General features: G+C 41.9%; 1 protein-coding gene across 15 annotated transcripts in view; it reads right to left on the bottom strand.

Moving 5' to 3' along the window:
• TFDP2 (transcription factor Dp-2) overlaps positions 1–23807 on the bottom strand; it is a 168478-nt gene extending 144671 nt beyond the window's left edge. For 2 of the 15 annotated variants that reach the window (XM_043492889.1, XM_043492890.1), the window contains exon 1: positions 23252–23416. In XM_043492889.1, coding sequence (XP_043348824.1) covers positions 23252–23401 — 150 coding nt within the window. In that variant the 5' untranslated portion in view covers positions 23402–23416. Of the gene's footprint in view, positions 1–18937; positions 19016–23251; positions 23417–23701 lie in introns of those variants that run through there. The other 13 variants (XM_043492892.1, XM_038415388.2, XM_043492898.1 and 10 more) reach the window with 11 other exon arrangements.
• Between the last annotated feature and the right edge of the window lie 2595 nt (positions 23808–26402).

Genomic DNA, 26402 nt, shown 5'->3' with positions numbered 1-26402 from the left:
CACAGATGCAGAAAATCAACATATTTGCTGTTTTCAGCAAACCACAACGTAAACACGAATTGAAATTATGTGTACTTCTGTTGGATTGTGGGGCATTGGACTCTGAACTTTAAAACTATTAGCCAAGCAACATAGGAAACACTGGATAAATACAAAGTTTCCTTTGACCAGATCACTGCAGTTGTATCAGACAACGCAACATATACGAAAAAGGCCAGGGAGCAGAGGAGAACACGAAAGCGCATGCGACATGTGTTGCTCACCTAAACCTGGTTGGTGAAGCGTGGCATAAAAACCTTGAAAAAGGAAATGACGTGGTTGTTGTGAAACAAACATTTACAGCCTGCCTGCATGTAAAGCTTGCTTCTGTAAGCACTCAGAAGATGAAGGAAATAGTCCAGTTATAACGTGCTGGAACAGCGGGTTTAGCATTGTGTTTCCACTTAGCTCACACAGAGAACTACATTTCCTTTTTCAAAGAAGAGAGCAATCACTCAAGCAGTTTGTGCGTTGCAGATGTCATCTATTTATGCCAGTTACTAGAAGTCCTTAAACAGCTGAATATCTTGCAAAGGTATGAACCACCTACCATTCATACCTTGACAATATATGAAGAACCTGTGATATGCACATGCATGTGAGTGAAAAGCAGTGCCAACGAAGGTGAGCATGTAGTGGGCAAAGAAGCACTCCATAATAGCACTGAAAAAAATTGAAAGATACATGCAGTGAAACTCTACTGCCGCATTTAATTAGCCTGCAGCAACATTTTTCAATGCTTGTCTAGTATGTGACCCAAATCAAACAAAATAACTCATCATACCTGAGAGACAAGTGTCTGAGGCTAATACACTTTTTGAAGATAATAGCGTAGCACCGCATTAATATCATGCTTACATCAAAAATGTCCACAAAATGCAAAGTAACAACTTTTCAGTTTTGGAGAAATCTGAAACGAGATCGCAAAACACTTGCCATGATTGCTCTCTCATGTTTGACTATGCCAGTAAATAGCGCTGATGCAGAAAGATCATTTTCTGCATACAAAAATATACTTCAGGATGACCAGTGTTCCACCAAGGTATAAAACAAACATCTTATACCAGAAGAAACTTAAATATACAACTGTACCATGCACCACATGCCTGTCATTTCCTGTAGTTCTATTTTTAAAAGGGTGTCACTTCATTTTACATCATTATTGTTAAGACCAAATTAAATTAATAAATAATAAAAAGATTCCTTTGTATCTCACCTGTGCTTGTAGAGGGAAGGGACTTATGTATATTGTATTTAAGGAAGTACAGATATTAGAATTTTCATACCTGTGACTTTACACATTTACCCTAAACCCATTCATTTTGAGTAAATTTATCATGACTGTTCTGGAATTTTTGATAAAAAATGCCATGACAAATCTGCAGCCCTAGAGATGATGGATCAAACCTCAGGTTGGCTATAATTCTGTCCACTCTAAATTTATTGCTGGGATGATTTTAAGAAACCATACAAGTGAATTAATGAACACTATTCCTGCTACATCTTAAATACTATCCAGTCAAAACTGCCCTCCCCACCCCCCAAAATCTAATTTTTGTAATAAAAATCTAAGACCATCAGAAGCATTTCCTAGATTATAGAAAAAAGAAAAGGAGTACTTGTGGCACCTTAGAGACTAATAAATTTATTAGAGCATAAGCTTTCATGAGCTACAGCTCACTTCATCGGATGCATCTGGTGGAAAAAACAGGGGAGATTGATATACACACACAGAGAACATGAAACAATGGGTTTATCATACACACTGTAAGGAGAGTGATCACTTAAGATAAGCCATCACCAGCAGCAGGGGGGGGGAAAGGAGGAAAACCTTTCATGGTGACAAGCAAGGTAGGCTATTTCCAGCAGTTAACAAGAATATCTGATGTTTCAGAGTAGCAGCCGTGTTAGTCTGTATTCGCAAAAAGAAAAGGAGTACTTGTGGCACCTTAGAGACTAACAAATTTATTAGAGCATAAGCTTTCGTGAGCTACAGCTCACTTCATCGGATGCATTTGATTCCAATTCAGCAGTCTCTCGTTGGAGTCTGTTTTTGAAGCTTTTTTGTTGAAGGATAGCCACTCTTAGGTCTGTAATCAAGTGACCAGAGAGATTGAAGTGTTCTCCAACTGGTTTTTGAATGTTATAATTCTTGATGTCTGATTTGTGTCCATTCATTCTTTTACGTAGAGACTGTCCAGTTTGACCCATGTACATGGCAGAGAGGCATTGCTGGCACATGATGGCATATATCACATTGGTAGATGCGCAGGTGAATGAGCCTCTGATAGTGTGGCTGATGTGATTAGGCCCTATGATGGTGTCCCCTGAATAGATACGTGGACAGAGTTGGCAACGGGCTTTGTTGCAAGGATAGGTTCCTGGGTTGGTGGTTCTGTTGTGCGGTGTGTGGTTGCTGGTGAGTATTTGCTTCAGACTGGGGGGCTGTCTGTAAGCAAGGACTGGTCTGTCTCCCAAGATCTGTGAGAGTGATGGGATTGGAGTAAATGCGGTTATATCGTAGAGCCATAAAAATGCTGGCATACTGTGGGGCCATGCGGGTACCCATCGCAGTGCCGCTGACTTGAAGGTATACATTGTCCCATTTTTATGGCTGACTTAGAACAACGCTTCCTCAGCTCTCGTCCCCTAATGCCCCTACTCTACTTGCGCTACATTGATGACATCTTCATCATCTGGACCCATGGAAAAGAAGCCCTTGAGGAATTCCACTATGATTTCAACAATTTCCATCCCACCATCAACCTCAGCCTGGACCAGTCCACACAAGAGATCCACTTCCTGGATACTACGGTGCTAATAAGCGATGGTCACATAACCACCACCCCCTATATCGGAAACCTACTGACCGCTATTCCTACCTACATGCCTCTAGCTTTCATCCAGATCATACCACACGATCCATTGTCTACAGCCAAGCTCTACGATATAACCGCATTTGCTCCAACCCCTCAGACAGAGACAAACATCTACAAGATCTCTATCATGCATTCCTACAACTACACTACCCACCTGCTGAAGTGAAGAAACAGATTGACAGAGCCAGAAGAGTACCCAGAAGTCACCTACTACAGGACAGGCCCAACAAAGAAAATAACAGAACGCCACTAGCCATCACCTTCAGCCCCCAACTAAAACCTCTCCAACGCATCATCAAGGATCTACAACCTATCCTGAAGGACGACCCATCACTCTCACAGATCTTGGGAGACAGACCAGTCCTTGCTTACAGACAGCCCCCCAATCTGAAGCAAATACTCACCAGCAACCACACACCACACAACAGAACCACTAACCCAGGAACCTATCCTTGCAACAAAGCTCGTTGCCAACTCTGTCCACATATCTATTCAGGGGACACCATCATAGGGCCTAATCATACCAGCCACAGAATCAGAGGCTCGTTCACCTGCGCATCTACCAATGTGATATATGCCATCATGTGCCAGCAATGCCCCTCTGCCATGTACATTGGCCAAATTGGACAGTCTCTACGTAAAAGAATGAATGGACACAAATCAGACGTCAAGAATTATAACATTCAAAAACCAGTTGGAGAACATTTCAATCTCTCTGGTCACTCGATTTCAGACCTAAGAGTGGCTATCCTTCAACAAAAAAGCTTCAAAAACAGACTCCAATGAGAGACTGCTGAATTGGAATTAATTTGCAAACTGGATACAATTAACTTAGGCTTGAATAGAGACTGGGAATGGATGAGTCATTACACAAAGTAAAACTATTTCCCCATGTTATTTCTCCGCCCCACCCCACCCCACCCCGCACTGTTCCTCAGATATTCTTGTTAACTGCTGGAAATAGCCTACCTTGCTCGTCACCATGAAAGGTTTTCCTCCTTTTCCCCCCCCCGCTGCTGGTGATGGCTTATCTTAAGTGATCACTCTCCTTACAGTGTGTATGATAAACCCATTGTTTCATGTTCTCTCTGTGTGTGTATATATCAATCTCCCCTCTGTTTTTTCCACCAAATGCATCCGATGAAGTGAGCTGTAGCTCATGAAATCTTATGCTCTAATAAATTTGTTAGTCTCTAAGGTGCCACAAGTACTCCTTTTCTTTTTGCGAATACAGACTAACACGGCTGCTACTCTGAAACCTAGATTATAGTAGTACTACAGCTCTGCTATAGTTAAGGTTAGGACCAAAATCCTGTATAAAGCTCAGTTGTTCTAAGTGCTCTAAAACCCATACGGTTAATCAGATGCCCTTGAAATTTGGTTCACCACATGGGGTTGCATGGTATGGCCAGTGATCCAAATTTGAGGCCTTTTGACCAATGGTTCACAAGATACAATCCCCAATTGGGGAGGCAGGGTAGGGTGACCAGCTGTCCTGATTTTATAGGGACAGTCCCGATATTTGGGGCTTTTGCTTATATAGGCACCTATTACACTCCACCCCATCCCGATTTTTCACACTTGGTATCTGGTCACCTGGGAGGGGTGGGGGGGAGGAGGGGGAACCAGATTTTCTTAAAGTTGACACATTCTGGACATGTTTTTTTGCTCACAGATCGAGATCAAACCAGCGCTCAGATCATTGCACCAGGATCACCACAACTGAGTACATGGCACCCACCATCGCTTTGGCGGGGGATATCAAATTAAAGTGTGAATTGAAAGAGTTTGCTTCTCCAGTTATGTACTCTAAGGGTATGTCTTCACTAGCAATGTTAAAGCGCTGCTACGGCAGCGCTTTAAACGTGCCTGTGCAGTTGCGGCACTAGAGCTGGGGGAGAGCTTTCCCAACTCTGTAAAACAAACCCACCCCCAAGAGGGGAGTAGCTACCAGCATGAGAGTGCGGCTCCCAGCGCTGGTGCACTGTCTACATTGCCACTTTACAGCGCTGAAACTTGCAGTGCTCAGGGGGGGTGTTTTTTCAGACCTCTGAGTGAGAAAGTTGCAGCGCTGTAGAGTAGCAGTGTCGACAAGACCTTGGGCTTACATGCCTAATCAATTACACTGAGCATGTATGGAGAGAGAAGCTAACTGAGGCTATGTTATAGTCATTGGATCAAAGCACCACCCCAGGCACGCTGAATTCAAACCCAACCTAGGGCAGAAATCTGAAGTTAGAAAAAGCAGGCATAATGCTCCAATCTGACTCTGCCAAATGGCTGTTTTTTTAAATTAATTTATTTTAGGGAAATTTAATCTGAATAGCAGATGAGTATTCAGAAGGCACTGGAACTACTTTTTGAAAAGAAAAACTATATAAGCAAATACTTGCTGGGCGGAGAGAGTGACTGGGTGGAAGAATGGGTGAGAAAGGGGGGGGAAGGGAGTTGGGGAATGAGGTGATGGTGACATGGGGGAGTGGGAAGGAACGGGTGGGAAGAGGGATATGGGATGGGGGGAGGAGGGCAGGGGCACCTGTCAACCCACATTCCCCTCCTGTGTGCCACAATCTGGGGGCCTCCAGCTCATCTACTGGGGTGTAATTCCCTTCCCAGCCCCCGATGTGAGACAGATTCGGGGGGGGGGGGTTCTTGTGCCTATCTCCCTACAACATGTGTACACCACACTCTGAGATTGCCACAGATGAGCAGGGTATCTAATCAGCTTTTCCCTGCGCCCCCCAGCCCTGTCATGTGAGCCAGGTTCTGGAAGAGGCTTGCACTTCTCAGGTGTCTGAAGCCCACTCTCTGCCCCACTGTGTGTTCACCAGGATCTTGAGGACCCTGCCCATCTATGTGGGACTGACCCCAAACCCCTGGCCCCCATGTGAGCTAGGCTGGGAGGACTGGCTTTCTGGGGGTGTCTCTCTCTCCCATCCTCCCCCATTTGAGTCAGATCCTCTGATGTGGAGTAGTTCACACATCTTGGAGCTATAGTTTCAGGCTGCCCTTATTTCCAAGGGGTATTCTCTTTCAGATGAGAACATCTCATTGAGATGAATATGCCACTTTACACTTCTGAGTATGCTATGCTACTGATGTATGTACAGAGCCCCTCTCCTCCATTCTCCCTCTAACTTCATACATAATGGTATTCCAGCTCCGCTTTAGCTAAGGTTGGGAACCCCTTCCTGTTTAAAGGACGACTCTTCTTCAGGCTCTAAAATCTGTGCACTTATACAGATTGTTTTGAAATCTTCTGTGCCTCATTGGAGCGTATGATAGGGTTAGTGATCCACACGTGGGGTCATTTGAGCAAGTGGTTCCCAAGATACAGCCACCAGGAGAAAACAATTAAATACTTTATTTTTGTTTAAGTTTCACAGATACGAGCAACTTTGAAGTTTGAAACCATCCTGGGCAGAAATCTGAGAATGAACTGTAAAAATCTGCCTCTGTCAAGATTTTTTTTTGGGGGGGGAAGGGGGGTACAGTGGGTTGTGTTTTTAAAAGATCATAATGCGAGTACAGCAGAATATTCAGAATGAATTGAAACTATTTTTGAAAAGAAAGAAGATAAATTACACATTCAAATACTTACTGGGAGGGGATGGGTGATTAGGAGCGCAAGAGTACTCCTCACATTTATTATGCGCAAGCAGAATAAAGTCCGGACTGGTAATTATATATACTTGGTGCTTTAATAGGGCCAATTAAAAATAATCATCAGCCAAATCAATTGGAAGGAAGAATTTAATAAAAAAAGTGAATGATTGGGAATCGTTTAAAAACATCTCTCTAGAGGCCAAAAAAAGCCATAATCCCACAACTGAGGAAGGCGGCCATAGTGGTTAAAAAAACATATCTGGTTTAGAGGGGAAGTGAAGGCAGCTATAAAAAATTTTAAAATAACGTATAACAAATGGAAGAAAGGGGAAGCTGATAGTAATATAGAAGCCAGAAGTTAAGAATTGTAGAAAATTGATATGGGAAGTCAAAGGACACGAGGAGAGCAGAGTTAAGGAGAATGAGAAGTTTTTCAAATATATTCAGAACTAAAAGAATTCTGACATGTCCAATACAACATAGCAATGGTAGCATTATCAATAATAATCCAGAAAAGGCAAACATGTTCAATAAATATTTCTGTTCTGTATTTGGCAAAAAAAACCCAGATGATATAGTCTCACCATATGGCAATAAAACTATTTCCATTCCACTAGCATCTCTAGGGGATACAAAACAGAGGCTACTGAAGTTAGACATTTTTAAATCAGCACACCCAGAAAACTTGCATCCAAGAGTTTTTAAAGAGCCGATTGAGGAGCTCACTGGACCATTAATGCTGATTTTTAAAAATCTTGGAGTGCTAAGGATGCTCCAGAAGACTGGTAGAAAGCTAATATGCCAATGTCTGAAAATGGTAAACAGGATGATCCAGGTAATTACAGGCCTGTCAAGCTGACATGGATCCCAGGCAAGATCATGGATTAACAAAACAAAACAAAACACAAACACCCTAGAATGACACAGAATTAACATGACATACATTAAATGGATTAAAAAGTTGGGTAACGGATAGGTGTCAAAATATAACTGTCAATGGGAAATCATCATAGAGTGGGTGTGTTTCCAGTGGGGTCCTGCAGGGATGAGTTCTTGCCCCTCGCTATTTAAATTTGTTATCAATGACCTGAAAGAAAACACAAAATCATCACTGATAAAGTCTGCGAATGACAACATTTGGAGGAGTGATAAATAATGAAGAGGACAGGTCACTGATTCAAAGCCATCTGGATCTCTTGGTAAACAGCGTGCAAGCAAACAATATGCATTTTAATATGGCTAAATGTAAACATATGCATCTTGGAACAAAGAATGTAGGCCATACTCACACAATGGGGCAATCTACTGTTGGAAGCAGTGATTCTGAAAGAGATTTTGGGGTTGTGGTGGATAATCAGCTGACCACGAGCTCCCAACGTGATACTGTGGCCAAAAGAGCTTAAACAATCCTGGGACACAAACAGGGGAATCTCAAGGAGGAGCAGATATGTTATTTTCCCTCTGTATTTGGCATTGGTGTGACTACTGCTGAAATACCGTCAAGGAGGATGTTGATAAACTGAAGAGGACTCAGAAGAGCCACAAGAATGATTAAAGGATTAGAAAAAACACCTTATGATGACAAACTCCAAGAGTTGCCTTAACACAGAAGGTTAAGCGGTGACTTGATTACAGTCTACAAGTATCTACATGTGGAACAATTATTAAAAATGAGCTCTTCAATCTAGCAGAAAAAGGTACAACATGATTCAATGCTCGAATTTGAAGCTAGACAAATTTAAACTTGAAATAAGGTGTACATTTTGAACAATGAGAATAATTAGTCATTGGAACAAGTTACCAAGGCTCCATCAATGACCATTTTAAAAGCAAGAGTAGATGTGTTTTTCCTAAAAGATATGCTCTAGGACAGGGGTTCTCAACCTTTGTCTTTCTGAGGCCTACCCCAACATTCTATAAAAACTCCACTACCTACCTGTGCCACAACTGTGTTTCTGCATATAAAAGCCAGGGCCCAGTGTTAAGGGGTAGCAAGCAGGGCAATTACCTGGGGTCCATGTCACAGGGGGCCCCCCCATGAAGCTAAATTGCTTAGGTTTTGGCTTCAGCCTTGGGTGACAGTGCTCTGGGCGGCAGGTTTCAGCACTGCGCGGCATGGCTTTGGCTTCTGTCCTGGGCCCCAGAGAGTCTAACTAAGCACTGCTTAGTGGACCCCCTGAGACCTGCTCGTGGCCCCCCAGGGACCCCCAGACTCCTGGTTGAGAGCTGCTGCTCTAGGAATTATTTTGAGAAAGTGCTATGGCCTGTGTTACTCAGGAGATCAGACTACAGGATTACAATGGTCCCTTCTGGCCATGGAATTTATGTATCTATGAGTAGGTGGGGTTTGGGGTATTAGTGAGAGGGAGATAAATGGGAATGGTTGGTGGGGGAGGGGGGGAGGGATTAGGAAAGTGGTGGGAGAATGTGAAGGGCAGATGAAGTTAGGGGTTTATAGAGGGCTGGTCAGCCCTGAATTATCCCCTTCTGTGTGTGCTGGGATCTGGGGGAGCCCTACCCCTTCCTCTACAGGGTCCTGAGCTCTGCGCCTTGCGTTTCTTGGTATCTGGGGCACCTTGCTCTCCTGGGGGATGTGAAGCCCCTCTCCCTGCTCTTCCATATGAGCTGGGATCTTGGGGGGAGAAAGGACCTGATAACAAAAAATTAAACATCTGTAATCCAGAAAACGAATAGCTAATATGCACACCAACCTTGCGTGTGGAGAAGGGGCTTGGTTTGGAGGAGGAGCAGACTGGGTGGACAGTGGGCATGGCTTGGGAACCCTGGCTGAAGCAGAGGCAACAGTCCAAGCTGGGAATGATGGGCCCAGCTCAGGCTACATAACCAAGATAGCATGCAGCCCTCCAGTAAGCTGCTGCCTGTGATATGTGTACACAGCAGCATACACATATAGCAAAGTAGACAGCAAAGAACAACAACTTCCATGTCAATGGCTTCTACAGAGCAAACTAACGACTTAATAGAATGAGACGGGGAGCTGGAAATTTTGGTGGGGGGGGGGTACATGTTTCAGGGAATTGTGGAGCAAAGGGTAAAAGGAGACATATACCAGTCTTCTCGCTCATGCTTAAAAAGACTGTAATCACCACGTAATAAAAACCTGTCAAGTTTTGGGACACAGACCATGGATGAGATTTCTCTCACTGGCCCTCTTAGCAACTGTACATTGCAAACATTTCAAAAGCACAATCATATCCCCATTCTACTATCACAAAATGTAAAGGGGGAGGAAAGGAGGATTTAGGAATCACACCTCAACTGCATGGCTTAGTGGAATGACTCCTGGACTGGGACTATTCTTAGCTATGCCACTGGCTGGGCAAGTCACATCATCTCTATTTGCCTCAGTTTCACTTCTGTAAAATGGAGATGATAATGTACAATTCTTTGAGATTTACTGATGAAAAGCACTATATAAAAACTAGGTCTTTTGATTATTACCTAGCAACTGTAAGTACAACTGCCAAAATGACCTCTGACTCCCACCAACACACATTTCTCTTTAAAAAACTAGGAAATTAAATGGCAAAAAAACCCAAAAACAACAAAAACAAAAACCCTTTTGTTAACATAGAGTTAAGGTTGCCCAGTGATAGCTCAGACTCTTCCAGAATGTCCAGTTTGGCAAAACTCAGGATTCTGTAAGCCAGGAAATACAGAGTTAGGGTAAATGTCCATACAACCTTAACTCTGGCCTCTTTGAGCAATTCCCCAGAACATCTATACCACACATAGTTCACACACTGCCTTTTCACTGTAATGGCCAGGCATTACTTGCACTTGCTCTATGCTCAGACAGAGTCTACTCCCCCAACAGAATACTACACTCATACAATTTAACTACTTTATATTGTTTTACAACCCCATGACACTTGCACACAGGATATCACCTGAACCTATACTTTCCCCTACCCATCACTAAATCCACAGACTGATCTCATTTCACCTCACTACTGACAATATTCATGGCAAGAAGATCCCAGTGCCTTGGTACTAGCACTATCTATCCAATTCTGCATTGAAATGATGCACCCTGGAACCTCAAGGTACACATGCACATCTTTGCTTTGATAACACACATCACAGGAGACGGGGACACACTCAGACCCAGATTTCCTCAAATCACAATCACCACAATTCTATGACGTTCAGGCAAATCCCAGATCACCTCTTATCACAATCACAGCTCTTCCAAGCTGCCCCAGTTTATTCCTCCACCATTCAATACAGCTACACCTGACTCAGTGACTGCAGCTAAGAGCATGCAGATAATTCCCAAAGGCTATTGCCAGCTCCAGAGGGGCACAGTTAAGGTTGTATGGGCATTTACCGTAACTCTGTACTTCCTCATTTTTAGACTTTTGAATTTTGCTGAATTCAATGTTCTTAAAGGGCACAAGCTATCACCAGGCAACTTTAACTCTGCATCAATTCAATTTTTTTTGCCATTTAATACCAGGGCTTTGAAGTGGAGCCCGGAGCTGGAGTGCGGAGCAGCTGTGGAGCTGCAGATTTTTGCCCTGGAGCTGGAGCAACAATTTAACAAACAAACAGTTTAACAAATAAACATTCCCTTGTAGTATTTGCAACACAAATGCCGCAGCCATGTGCTAGTGCATCAAACCCAGGAATTGAAAGCAACAAAAATAAACTAGTCTATTTTCACTGCCCAAGTTGAGAGAAAAGCAATGAGTAATCAGTATAAATGATGAAAACTAAAGCTAGATTTTTAAAAGTTACTTGGCTTAAACAATATAAGGAACTCAGGAAAAGGAATATGTATATACACAGATCTATTGTTTAAGTGCTTCATTTTAAAGTAAGGAAAATCTCAGGACTTGATTTGATATCGGGAGTCATTTAATATCAGTAGTGACTCCAACTCAGTTTTCCTGCCAAAATAGCACCACAACCACTAGTGCTCTAATAGAGACCATTAAATTTGTAAATAAAAGGAAAACAACCTTTGTAGTGATGTAACAGAACACAAACAACATTTAATATGACCAGTTTAGCACAAAATTTTTGAAACCAAAAATGTTTGTTGATCAGTGATAGTCCCTTACAATCAACAATTCAGAATGCTGGCATATTAAATTTTAAAATCACAGCTCAAATTATGAGGAGATTTAGAAACAAACATGGCAAAAACATTATTAAGTTCACTTCATAACTAAAGATGATGGGTAAACAAGTGGGTCTACTAAACTAAGAACTAACGCGGCTATCTTTCATACATTTTATTCCTATATGTTTGGAGTCTGTACGAAACTCAAATTTAAAATTCAATAATTTCTTCATCAGGGATAAATTTCAACCCAAGGGCAAAGGATCTATCCAAAGTCCTCTGAACCATGAACTTGCATTAGATATATGTTGTTGTTTTGGGGGAGGTGTGGGGGGAAGGGGATGGCTGCATACATAAAAACAAAACTGCCATGTCAAAGCACCTCTATACGCTTTGTAGTGTGCGAAGTGGGGGCTCTGCAAAGGCCTCATAGGATAATTCAGAGAATATCATTGGTGACAGTGTGGAGGTGGAACTACTGGATCTGTGACTGTGAAGGTACAATGATTCTATACTTTATGCAGGAGTCATTTGGAGAGGCTGTAGCCATCAGGCTACAACCACAGTAATGGAGAGACTGTACTGTATTCTACATCGCGTATTAAAATTTGGGATGGAGGTGCCCATTCTCTTCCTAATCCCTGTTTCAGCCCCCCACCTTACCCCTGCTATTCCAAATACAAAGTCTTGGATCCTAGGCAAGGGAGATGGATGGATGTGCTTTCACCTCAAGTGAAATATTTCTGTATTTGATGGGCAACTTGCTTTCTGTGAAATTCAAAAAAAAGTCTTTCTGATCTGATATACAGAAAGCTAGAAAGGGATACAATTGCCAAGCATATTTAGTCTTCTTAGACATAATTTTATTAGTGAAATGAATTATTGATAATTTCTCAAAGTTGTATCAAGTTTAGTGATCCAGGAGATTTTATCCAAAAAACTCTACTACAGTCTTGTCACCAACCTCTACGCCAGTAAAAACAGTTGGTATTCTTCCAGCTTTATGAACACATTCTGTCAAGCTCAAGAAGCCAAACTTTGTGATCTCACCATCTGCCATGACCTCTTGTCAGTTTCAGACAAAAGAACCCATGCAGATGGTCTCAAAATGTAGATTCTTTCCTATTCCCAGTTACTACTTGACAGCTTGCATCAAACAGATAGCAAAATGCAAAACTTGACTTTGTTCTCTCACTGGTTTCTGAAGAAATTATACAAAAAGATGGAGGCCCAGTCCTATGGCATGGAAAATGTGCCTCACAGATTAAGTATCTTCCTCCAGAATGTAAAGCTTTTCTTTCTAAAAAAGAACCACAACAATTTGTTCACCTTTTGGTTACACATAATTTACCTCACTGCTCTCTTGTTAAAGCAAGTTGACAGCTGAACAATACACTAAGCAATAGGAATACCAGGGCAACAACAAAGTCCAGTTATGATCAAAAAGAAAAGGAGTACTTGTGGCACCTTAGAGACTAACAAATTTATTAGAGCATAAGCTTTCGTGAGCTACAGCTCACTTCGAAGTAACAATACATTTGTTAGTCTCTAAGGTGCCACAAGTACTCCTTTTCTTTTTGCGAATACAGACTAACACGGCTGCTACTCTGAAACCTGCAGTTATGATCACAAACACTGAACACATTCAAAATCAAAAAAACTGATTATTAATTTAGTTACAAGATAGCTACGTCCAATTCTGATTTATCCAGTGAGATAAATTAAAAAAAAAAACCCACAACCTAACCCAAACTTCTCTGCAGCTTAAAAAGACTAATCTATTCTAAAATTTCATTCATATTAGAGCTTTGACATACAATTCATTTATTGGAAACAGACAACACAAGTTACAGAATGTGTTTTTCTGCAGAACAATATTTAGTTCTCCAGAAATTGATTTGCCCTTAAAATTAATTGTTCTAAAGACTCATTTTTACACAATAGCATAATAAGCTTCTGGTAAACAAGTCTATTAAACAAAAACCTCCGGAAACTAAAAAGAGAGCCTCTTAGTCTGTTTTCCAGTGTATTTCCTTCCTATATCCATGTTTAAGCAAACTTCAGTTTTAATTTCTTTCTCTCCCAATTTTTTTCATTGGCAACTCAAGACACTTTACCTCCAAAACAAATGAGCACCAACAGATGAATCCCACTGTGCTCCTAAATACCACCTATCACCTACCCCACCATCACCTCCCACATACTGCAAGTCTTCCAAGTGTCAGTGCTGTTATTATGCCAGTATTATACTAATTGTCACACAAGACAACAAAATAATGCAACTGGGCCCTCTAGTTGTTGGATAGCTTTTTTAGAATTTAAGCCATCACTTTTACTGTATTTCATTAGATGGTATTTAGACATGATCATGTGGGTAAACTAAAAAAAAAATAATTTTTTTTTTAAAATCACAGAAAAAAAAATCCATTCCTAACAATCTATTTAAGTGAGGCAGCTAGTAGATCTTATGTTTACTGCAATGTAAAAATTATTTTACACTCCATGTGCCACTCTTCCTTTCTGAAGATATTGTTGAGCTGCTCCTAGTTATATGGAAAATTGATCTACACAGTGCATGTATTCATTTTGAAAGATAGAATAAATTGTATGTATAGCTAACCCTAGAATTAACGTTAGGGTTCAGTCCAGTGTAGAACAAGATCAGGTTTCATAAAGCTGCAGGGTAACAGAAAGGTTCCTTGATTAATCAGTACAAGCTCAGTTTTAAAGCTACTAATTTATGCATAGTGGCAAAATGGATTAGACCACCTGTTGCACATATGCTACTAAACTGTGTCTCGGTTTTCAGACCAGGTTCTTAATTGCTCCAAGTGTTCACCAGAATTTTTTCTTTCACAGAAATAAGTGTATTGCCATCTTGTTTCTACAAATCTTACAAATACATTTTAGTATCCAATTCCTATTAGACATTATTCTCAGATTTTGTGAAAACAGCCTCTGTTGAAAATATTACTGATCAGTAATCAAATTATACAGTTTAAAAAAAGGAAGATTTGGTATTACAGAAACAAATTCAAATTTGTTAGCAAACAAAAATATAAGTGGGGACTTCTTACTTTGGAATTTCTATTAATTATTCTGTGATCCTCTTATGTGATGCAACAAATTAAGTTATTACCCATGTATTTGATAATAGGTTCTATTAAAGATCATTTGGACAGACTTTGAATTTATTGTTTGTACATATATTACAGATATGTTACTTTGTTTCCTGTTCTATTATTTTTATAATGTTCCAAGTGTATAAAATATTTCTATATGATGTCCAGTTTGTTACCTTTCTTTAATAAAGCTCCTTAAATAAATGATCATAAAAAGTTTAAGAATGTGTTTAATAAATAAGATAGAATATGAAACAAAACCAACCTAGATGGCTATCACAGAGGCCAATATCTATTTTAAAATAAAAATGGAACAAATGAGTGTATAAGACTCAAAATAAACTTCAGTGTGAAATCATTTCAACAGATGGCTGGATATGAGGGACTGCAGGTACTAGGACCTTTCTCTGCTTTCCCCACCCAGTAATTCTGCTAACGAATACAACTCCAATAACCCTTGTCCGTTGCCAACCTTACACTATACAAATGCAGCAGTGCTAGGAGCTGCTGAATACATTAAATAGCATTGTCACCAGAAAGAGAAAAATACAGGAACGGTCTTAAAGGCTTAGCCTTTGGCAAGCTAGAACCAGCAATGGGGTGTGGATGTGAGAAATCAGTCAACAAGAGGTAAAACAGTATGCTTAGCATACTGAGTGGGGGCAGAACTATAGGGTCCGACTAAGCACACTGGACTCCTCCTCCGCTTCTCTTAATCTATCAGACATTTTTCATTCTGGGATCTTGGCTTCCTAGGGTGAGACTAGCAGAACTTCCAGTTTAGATATTTTTAACTGGACCTCTAGGGAAACAGTGGAGAGTACAAGCCTAGCACCCCCTCACCCCTCTGCAGGGGACAGATATACACAGGCCCTCCAAATATTCTAGTCAGTTCCTTTGACTGAATGGGGGGCAAAGCACCCCAGGAAATAAACCCATTCAAAAAGGACAAAACCAAAAATTTAAGATTTTAAAACCAAAAATAATTTTGTTTGGATGCTTGCTCATACACACACAAGCACAGGATCACTAAAACACTGAATATTTTCAGAGAAGCTGATTTACAAATAAGCCATTTTCCTTCTTCCCTGAATTTATTAATGTACTTTAGGGAATTATTTGTTTATTGGGGTACATAAGTTTCCTGTTGTGTTTTTTTTAAACTGGTAGTATTATCCCTTTTTCTTTACTATAGGTGAACTAGTCACCCTGTAGCAAGGCGCTGCCACGTCCTCCTCGCATCTGTCCCTTCTATGCCCACAAACCAGCAAGAGACCTCTGTGTTGGTGCAATCACCCATGCTCTTTATTTACAGTATATTTTCCCATCACCTTCTAACTACAAACAGTAGTACAGCCACAGGGACTGGTAGCTCCCACACCCAGCAGAGAAGAGCTACCACTCCCTCCAATTCTCTGGCTCCTCCCTGGTTTCTTTCCTGCCAGCCTTTATGTAGCCCCACACTAATGAGGCCAGCAGTGGTTCCCTGTTTGCCAATCAGGCCTGGGCTTACTTAGCCAGCTCCAATTCCCCTTTCTTGATTGGAGCTGGCATGACAGAGTCCTAGCTCAGATTTCCATAGCCAGCACCCTGTCATGCACCCCAAACCTGTTTTGACCAAATAAATGAGGAGGAGAAATTGAGGAGTCTGCTGGAACAGCCTCTGGGAAAACAGAAGGAAAAACTGCTCAGCCAGACACTTCAAGAAGGAGGAAAATGTGAGCACTAGTGTTTTAGAACTGCTGAGCCATGTAAGAGGAAGGACTATGCTGAGGGAATAAGAGAAAGAATTCATCCCCTGAAGCAACATGCTCAAACACTCCAGAATAGAAGGGGCAAAGTAGGGTCAGACAGAGCTTGGAGAAAGAAGGCGTGCACATACACCTCAACTGCAGCTAGCCCCACATTCCATGGAGGTGGATGCATCTGCCCTGTGCCTGTTAGGAAGTGTGCAGCTGGCAGGTCCCAGGTAACAACCCTAGATGAAGGAGGGGCAGACTGGACTGTGAAGAGCATGAGACACCAAGTGAGATTACTCCCTTTCATCTTGGAAGATATACAGCCAGCATTTTTACATAGAAAATTTGATAAACCTGAATTCTGCAAAGATAAAAATATTAATTAAAAGACCTGTGTTGGTCAGGAAAAGGGAGCACACTCAAAATTCCTAGAAACAGATTGGCCTGCTTGAATCACATGGTAAACTAAAGGAGCCCAAAAGTAGAGATCTGTGGAGACTCGGAGAAATATATATTTTTTCCTCTATAAAATAAAAGGAGTAACTGGAGCAGTACCATGAGAAATGTACTGTATCTCTCTCTGTTACGTAGCAAGTGATTTCCGTAGGGTATCTGGGATGGGGGAGGGCAGACTTCCGTCCACTCAATCATTAGGACCCCAACCCCACCTATAAGTGTTCAGTTAGGATTCTCCTGCTACCTATAGCAATTGCTCACATGGAAAAATAAGGATATAAAGAAATTATTTCATATGGTCAGAGCTTTAAAGCATCATGATAGAAATTTCATTCACTAGTTTATAAATTCATCTGATTAAGATAACACATGGGAATTTACAGGTATTACTTTAGTTACTAGAGGATACCCACACTCTTATTTACGGCTCCATTCCTACAAACATGTATATGCAAAAAAATAGATTGAACTGGAGCTAGTGACACTACTCAAATACGTAAGAGGTTTCATGGGCAAGGCCTAAGTGATGTCCGTGTGTAGTGTGTACTCTCCAACAAAAAGAATTCCAATTCTTGGTATTTAAGAACAACCCATCAACTTTTCTATATCTTATATAGTGATTAAAAATAGTCTTCTGCTAACTTAGTTTGAATCCCTACTATGATACTCAATACTAAATACTGAGTGGTTGTTATAGCATTTGCTTGGTAGCAAACACCAAGTTGTTCTACAGAACTAGGTCACCAACTAGCAGAAGGAGAAATCTACTTTGAAAGTCAGTTTCAGTAGTTAACTGACAGTCTATAGTAATTAGCAAGTTTCTGTGCAGAACACACTGGCCATAATAATGACATGTTTAAATTGGGGATGGTTCAGTCACTATACTAACAGGTGGCCCTTGACAGCTGCATACTTGAATTCAAAAAGGTACTCTGTGCGCCTGTAATAAGAGTGACTGAAAGCATTTTCTTTATTAAATGGCAGTTAATTAGGAAAGATTTCAGAACTAATTTCAGCAAACTCTAAACTCAGAACTGTCATGGTGAATATTTCTTCTATGGCACCTTAGAGACTAACAAATTTATTTGAGCATAAGCTTTCGAGAGTTACAGCTCACTTCATCGGATGCATCCGATGAAGTGAGCTGTAGCTCACGAAAGCTTATGCTCAAACAAATTTGTTAGTCTCTAAGGTGCCACAAGTACTCCTTTTCTTTTTGCGAATACAGACTAACACGGCTGCTACTCTGAAACCTGTCATTTCTTGTATGAAGTGTGTTCTTAAAGTCCAAGAGTTTCTTATTACTAATAGCTAACTCTCTATTTGACCAAGTGAAAGTTAGTTCTGTCCCTTTTTCATTGAAGAGCTACACTTACCTCACAAGAATTAAAAGATGCCCTATTAGAAAGCTTTGTACCACAGTAGAAGCCAGCCCAAAACCAAGGGTCATTAGATATTTATGTTCTGATCTTGTAACATGAATTGAGATAAGTGTTTAGTTTCATTTTCTTAGATTGTACTTCTTGGAAAAGTTTTGCATCTGTAATAGTGGAAGGGATATATAATCCTGAATTTGAAGTAGCTGAAAATGATTTGACTGATCATCAACCTACTACAAGTAGCCAGAAAGTGATATTTCAGCAAAAATTATGGAATGAGGCAGTGCTGAGTGAGCTTTCATTGTTTTTTCTTCCAACATAACTGTCCTGTGCATTTTTAAAGATGAAGTTCAGTTCTTATTCCACTCTTACTAATGGATACAGCCATAAAAATGTAGAACAGCTACCAGTACTGCAAGTCTAAATAAAAAGGAACCAAAAACAGGAAGTTCAGCATTATAAAATTGCCATGCCATAACACACACCACCTTTTCATGGGATTGCAGAACACAAATTGCTTGCTTTTGAAACCCCCACCCAGAACAATTTAAACGAAGCATCAACTTGGATTTAATTTTCTTACAGTAACTCTCAACGTACTTTAGTTTATTTTCATTTAATTACTTACGTAAACTTTAGGATAGGTGTATTTGAAAGCAAGATGGATTTAGGTAGCTTCTTGGCTTTGCACCAGCCTGTCTGAGACCTAAGTCCAAGAACACATTATCATTTCCTGGCACCAAACCAGAGGGAGCAAAGTTGATAATCTCTGTAAGACTTGTAAGGCTTGTCACCGTGAAAGGTTTTCCTCCTTTCCCCCCCCCGCTGCTGGTGATGGCTTATCTTAAGTGATCACTCTCCTTACAGTGTGTATGATAAACCCATTGTTTCATGTTCTCTGTGTGTGTGTATATAAATCTCTCCTCTGTTTTTTCCACCAAATGCATCCGATGAAGTCAGCTGTAGCTCACGAAAGCTTATGCTCTAATAAATTTGTTAGTCTCTAAGGTGCCACAAGTACTCCTTTTCTTTTTGCAAATACAGACTAACAGGGCTGCTACTCTGAGACCTCTGTAAGACTGTTAACCGACCTACAAATCTGCTCACTTATTCTCTATTGACTACATTTGTAGGACTTTACTACTAGCTGGTAGGATAAGAGTAAAGAGTTCTCCTCTAAACAGTGTACAACAAAAAAAGCTAGAAGCACATATAAAAAGCAAATCAAATTAATGGAACTGCAGAGCATTAAAGAAAAGCAAAGAACACTGTTTTAAGGCCGTATTGTATGAATAAGACAACTATGGTTAACTCCTGCCCAGTGAGCTACACAGGCTACAGCTAAAAGGCCACATTCTGCTTCAAGATGACACACAATTAAGATTTCCATAAAATGCAGCATGGATAAACAGCTCTCTTTTCCCAGCTATATCACACCACTATTTTCTCTTCTTGAATTTGGTGCACATCTCCAGAAACTTGCTTTGTATTGTAAGGTTCACTTATGCAGCTCACCACCATAGGGTGTCATGCATGTTCTTTTGCTGCTCCTGTAAATAGGCTCTCATAGCTTAAGCAGCAGAAATAAACTGAAAAAGATATTATCTGTTCCACTCTGTGTCAGCTCTTAACTGTGCACCTGGACAAAAATGTATGTGAGAATCATATCCAGAACAGCACTTATTTCCAACACACAAAGTGGGAAAATATGAGGTACTTCTAGAAAATTAACACCATTTGTCTTACTATATTATGCACTTTTCCCCCAACTGATCTGTCTGGGCTACTCTCTTAGAGGTAGATAACACTTCATAGCCTGAACTCAAACGAGCTTCTACACACAACACTAAACTCACCTGGATCAGAACTTGCAATACTTTCAGCAATGGGCTTTTGCTGAGCAGACAATTGCACCAAATCATTATAAATTATTTCCACTTTGCAAACCTGCCACAAAAAGGGTTCACTGAAAACTACAATGAGATGACAGAACTAATTTCACATGCAGACTAAACTAGATTTGAACTAAAGTTTCTAGAAGTGAAAAACTGGTGCAGTAAGTCAATGTGACACTTTATTCCTCATATTGAAGAGATTTACACTTTAATATCTAAAGAATGTCCCTCAAAAACAATCCTAATTTTACAGCTTTATGTAAAAAAATCCATAATTCAAAAATCATTTGGTCCCGTTCTTCCTGGTAGCCGTTTGCATCAAAGGCAGTGTGTACAATATGCCAGATAATGTAGTGAGAATTACTGCCCACCTTAACAAATAGTGATATAACAGTTGAGCAGAAGGCTCAGACAAGTAGTACATCTATTCATGTTAAATTACTTTCTGTAACTATATGAAGTTGTTAACTGTGTCCACTGAAGATTAACTTGAGTCAAACTGCTCCTTTTCATTCTTTATAGTACAACAATTTTTGCGCACACACACAGGAAGCGGTTATAAGAGAACCATAAGGGTTGTTACAGAAAAATACAAGATTTCTCTCAGAAGTTTGCTTGTACAAGACAGTGCCCACTAATAACAAAATAGGAGTCACTTTTAAGAATTATTTCCCAGTTTCCCCCTCTTTCTTTAGGGTAGGCCTAAATCACCTAACCGATTATTCCTAGGTCTCTTTTAGAGATAATGTTTCATGTTTAACAAGAGAAACTGTCTTGGGAGGAGGAGATATTTCAGTACATTTTTCTTGCAGCTACCTCTCCTGTCATCTTTTCTTTCCTGTTATCCAATTTCTCTCTTCCTTTCCCAACTCTATCAAAACTTCCACAAGATATTGCATCAGGGGCACCAGAACAGGGGTGGGAGGGAGGAGGGCCATGGCCCCCCCTGACTTTTTACTGGCCATAAGGGTGAGCCCCACGGGGAAGGGTGGAGAGAAGCAAGCGGGGGCCAGTGCCTTGGGGGAAAGAGACGGCATGAGGAGATGGGACCTTGGGGGGAAAGGATGGCACGAGCGGGTGGGACCACAGTTCGGGAATCTGTGCCCACCCACACTTTTAGGGTGCTTCCGCTGCTCCTGTATTTCACTGTACATACAATATTCTCAACAAGGTATTTCTGAAGTTGCAAGTACCTGTGTTTATATACACAAATATCTGAACTGTAAAATACATTTTCTCATTTGTATCATAACAGTATCAATAAATCATCAGTGACTTCCATTCCCATAAAACTGACATGCTTTCAATATAAAATATTAGTATATTACTATGTGATCAAGTGGATTAGCAGCCATAAACTGATGTAAAAGGATTAACCTGATTTAATTCACTTTAACCACATAAGTATATACTGGCATACAAACAAATTTTTCTCAAGCCATACATCAAACCAATTCATAATTTGGAATTTCTTTAATAGACAGGACAGATAATATATGATCTGGTCATTTATGGACAGTATTATTCTCCAGTTGCTATTAAAAAATTGAGATGCTTTTAAAAACATTTAATTCCAACATGGTTAAGACTAGCCCAGTAATCAATGCTTCTCTCTTCCTTTTATATTTCTATAGAAGTTTCTATTAAATTGGCTTAACGTTTGTAAGAGTTGCCAGATAGAATTCAGGCTCTGATTTTGCCATTCTATATAATAAAGGATAGCAAGAGACCATGCAAGCTCACTCTTTAACATTATCTCCCACCCCCTTCTCGCAAGTACAACAGATATCAACTGAAGATTTCAATAAAATTAAAAACAGATACACAAAGTAAAGGCGGGGGGGGGGGAAAGATATGTGGTTTGCTGATTCTACATTATATTTTCAGCATTATTTCCAGATTATTGACGAAGGTTTGCATTGTGAAATGTAAAGTCTATATTCACCTTCACCTCCACCTCCCTTACACCTTTAAAAGAAGAATTATGGGCCTTCCTAGTGACGTCAAATGTGAAATATGGGACTCTTTCTGCTCTCATTTCCCACCTTTTGACTACCCGTCCCCACAAAAAAAAAAAAAAAAAGAATAAGAAACCAGCCGCAGGTCCACGAGTGGCCCAGAACGTTTTTCAAAGTGTTGCATAAATTTATAGTGCCAAACATCTTAACTTTGTGTTGCACGTCAGAAGTTAGCTGTTAAGGGGTTTGTTTTGTTTTTTAAGTGAAACTGATAGGAACTAAACTGCCAGCAAGAACACAGCCTTGCTATAAAGTGAATTAAACACCGAACTGCCACCCTGCTAGAAGGACCAAATACAGAACGCTCCTGAGCCACCTCTCACCCTCCCCTCCTCCCCTAGAAACTCGTATCTCCCTGGGGAAGAGACGGGTCTGAGGAGACTGGGGAAGATACCAATTGCCACACACACGCGGCCACTTCGATGCCCTCCAGCTGAGTTTCAAGCAGTGGCGGAGAAGCCCCAGTGAGACAGACAGGGCGGCTGTCACACGGCACTACCCAGCTCCAGACACAGGCCTGCGTGCCGGGCACGCCGAGCACATCGGGCCACCTTGCTAAGGCAGCGAAAGGGGACCGTGGCTCACAGGTGTCAGGCACCAGAGCCCGTCTCCAGGGCTCTCGGCGGGGAGATGAATCCCCGTGACAGTGGCCCCACGTCAGGCCCCCGGGGAAAAGGGCAATACGGCCGTTAGCCCCAGTGCACGGTTGGGGCGGGGGGAAGAGGGAGACATCACAGCCGGGGACTGAGCGGGGCTGCCCCCTACGCAGCAGCTCAGCGCTCTCTTCCGCCCCGTGCCTCCACAGGCCCCGGGGGTGGAGCGGGCTCGGCCTGGCCGGCACCAGAGCCAAGACAAGGAGCCGACGACGGCTCCTCCCTCGCCAGCTGCTGTAGCAGTTAGCCGGCCACCTGGCAGCTGCTCCGCCCGGCCCCAAGGAGAGAGGCGCCCCCTGGCCGTCTCTGCGTTGCCGCCCCCCGAGAGGGCGCAGCAAGAAGCAACGACCCTCGACGCACAGGGTCCCCGGCTCACCGTGCCTCCAGCCCGGCCCACTCTCCGGCTCGCTCCGCAGCCGCCCCGACTCTGTGTCCCTCTCCCCCGCACAAGCTTGGCGGCGGCTGACAACTGCGTGCTCCCATTGGCCACCCCTCCGCGTGAGGTTAGGCGCCGCCATCCACCCATTGGCGCAGCCCTGTGTGTACACAACCCGCCCGCCAATCCGAGAGACAGCCGGGCAAGGGGCGGGGCACAGGCCGAGCTGGTTCTAGGGGGTCGTGCTGGGTACGAGCCGGGATTTCCCATCGCGGCCGCGTTAACCCGGAGCCAGCCCGGGGCCCGTCGGCAGGGGGGAGCTGCGGTGCCGGGATGGCCCTGCTCCCACTCGGGAAAGGGCCATTACCTCTTAACAGGACCGACACCCCCCCCCCCACCCACATCCACACCCACACCCCGAGGGGTGGCTGACGCTCAGCCAGGACTCACCCCTCCTACGCTGGTGGGAGACGGACTTACCCAGGACTGGCTGCTCCCCCACACGGGGGGCGGGCGGACACCGGACGGACCGTCTCTCCCCCGTCACACACACCCCAAGGGGAGGAGCGGAGACATTATCTCCCATGATGCCCAGTGCCTGGATGGCCGGAAGGAACACAGCTGGTGGAGGAGGTGGACCGCTCCAATTCCTGACCCCGCTGCGGGCAGCTGAGGAGGCGGCCCTGTCCACATCACACGGGCTGAAGTGGAAGTATTTTGGCATGGAGACATCAAACTACCATATTAACCCAATACAGCCCTTGAGTGAAACCCTGCAGGGCAGGATGCCTGGAGGTTGGCTAGTTCATTAGATAGTTTATAATGACATTGGCCATAGTCACAAACTGATCCTACATTCATATTTTAACATAGATGTGCTAAGGCTGAAGGTGCAGAAATCTAAATATTTTATACAAAATGACACTACCAAGTTGCATATTTGGTGAATACGAGTTGTCTTAATTATACTCTGCATAGGTCATAAACAAGACAAGCATAATGATTACCCAGGGCTTGATCATGACAAGGCTACAACACATGACAGAAATTAATAGTGTTCCTGACTGGTTTTGGTAGCAGTGGGAGTTGGTATTCAAACAACTCTGGCAGCTCCCTAAGATGCTGCCTTTGAGCCTGCAGTGGGAGAGACTTGAAAGGGCTGTGTTCTTCTAAGCAATTTTTCTATTATTAAAGTCCTGAAAGTCTCTGACTAGAAAGTTGGCCTACAGCCCAACGCCTAGATATATACCAGGAGTATTGTCTCAGCTCTTCAATCCATGATGCTGTAGATCCGTGGGGCTCAGAACCACCATTTCAGGTTAATAGCCCCTGCCAGTCAGGCTCCAACCAGAGTCATAACTAAGCATTTTAGCACATGGGGCTAGCAAGGGTATTTGCGCCCCCTCAAGGTGATGAGGGTGGAGGTATGCAGGGTCACATGCCACCCAAGATTTCTGTCTTCCATTTAGCACAGAGTTTTTCAAACTCTAGGGGGTGCCTCGCTAAGGGGATAACCCCCACAGCTTGAAAATCATTGCCTCCTGCCAGAAGCCAGGGTATAATATCAAAAATCACTACTGACAGATTTTGCTACCAGTTACTGACACCTATAGATGTTCTTTTTCTGTCCTGTCAAATTTGTTATTTCCTTTCTCATTGGTGAAAGGATAGCACATTTTGATGGATAGGTACATGTCACAATTTGCTCTCTCTCACCTTTGTCATCCTCTGGTCCAGGGGTAGCAAAGGGCATCAACCATCCATCACAATTGGCTACCCCTGGACCAGAGGATGACAAAGGTAAGAGATAGCAGATTGTGACAGAGGGTTGATACATAGCCATGGATGGTGCACCACACTCTGAACCCATACAAAAGCTCCCGGTGAGTACACTCACTACTAACACAAAGAGCCAAGTAGGCACACGCACAAATGACATACTAATTGCAGTGACTGTATGCTGACATAACCTGAGTTAACATAAGTTTGTAGTGTAGTGATAGGCCTTAGGTATATGAATTGCTTGGGAGAAGTAACCACCGAAGTATAAGGCTAGGCCAAGATTCAGCCAGAGATTTAGACTCCTACTTTTGTGCATTTGGATCTCTGGCACCCTAAAGACTCAGGAGCAAAAAGGCACATAAAAAGAACTAATATGATTTTTTTTTGCTTTTTAATTTCATGACTTAGGAATGTATAATTCATGATTTTTCAACTCTTGTGGTTGTCAAGCAACCTTGGGGGTGTAGATGTGTGTACATTATGTTGTGAAGGCCAAAACTATAACTGGGTTCAAAAAAGAATTATATTTAAGTTCCTGGAAGCTAGGCTATTAGCCAAGATAGTTAGAGATGCAACCCCAAGATCTGGGTATCCCTAGCCTCTGACTGCCAAAAGCTGGGAGTGGATGACATGGGATGGATCACTCAATGACTGCCTGTTCTGTTCATTCCCTCTGAAGCACCTGACACTGGCCACCATTGGAAGACAGGATACTGGGCTAGGTGGACCACTGGTCTGACCCACTGTAGCCGTTCTTACGTTCAGTAAAAATTACAGTAGATTTTTGCCTTTGAGAAGGATTTAATATGAGATAGCATACTGCCCTTAGTGAATATTTGGGAACCAAGTTCTACCCACAAATAGTGACATGCAAAAAAATACTAAAGGGCTGGATTGAAAGGCAAAACAACAGTTCAGAAAGCAATCCCCATTGGAGGATCAAATGAAAATTAAGACGTTTTGATACCACGCCAGAAAATCAGTCAGACTAGAAGTCACATGATCCAGCAGAATAAACTTGTGCTATAAAAAGAAAAATTTAGAATTAAAAATTCCATATTAAAAAAAAAATCACAGTAAAAACATCCGATGTGCTATACTAAAAATACAGATGTCATTGATAAAACTACTAGCAACTATTTACTTATAAATATTTTCAATGATTATTTGCTATAAAATATAAATAGCACGACATCCATCTACACAACGTTAAACGTAAATGAAGTGCTAAGAGTAATAAGAATAATAAAAATAACATTTTAAAAAGTAAACAATTAGATGATCCAACCTATATTTAAAAGGGATTACAAGAAAGGGAGTGCAATTCAGTGAATCAAAGCAGCAAATAAGACAAATTTGCAAACTGCTA

The sequence above is a fragment of the Dermochelys coriacea genome, chromosome 9, assembly GCF_009764565.3.
Source record: "Dermochelys coriacea isolate rDerCor1 chromosome 9, rDerCor1.pri.v4, whole genome shotgun sequence".
NCBI lineage: Eukaryota > Metazoa > Chordata > Testudines > Dermochelyidae > Dermochelys > Dermochelys coriacea.
Note: the sequence above shows the minus strand (reverse complement) of the source record. Positions and strands in the feature narration are given on the sequence as shown.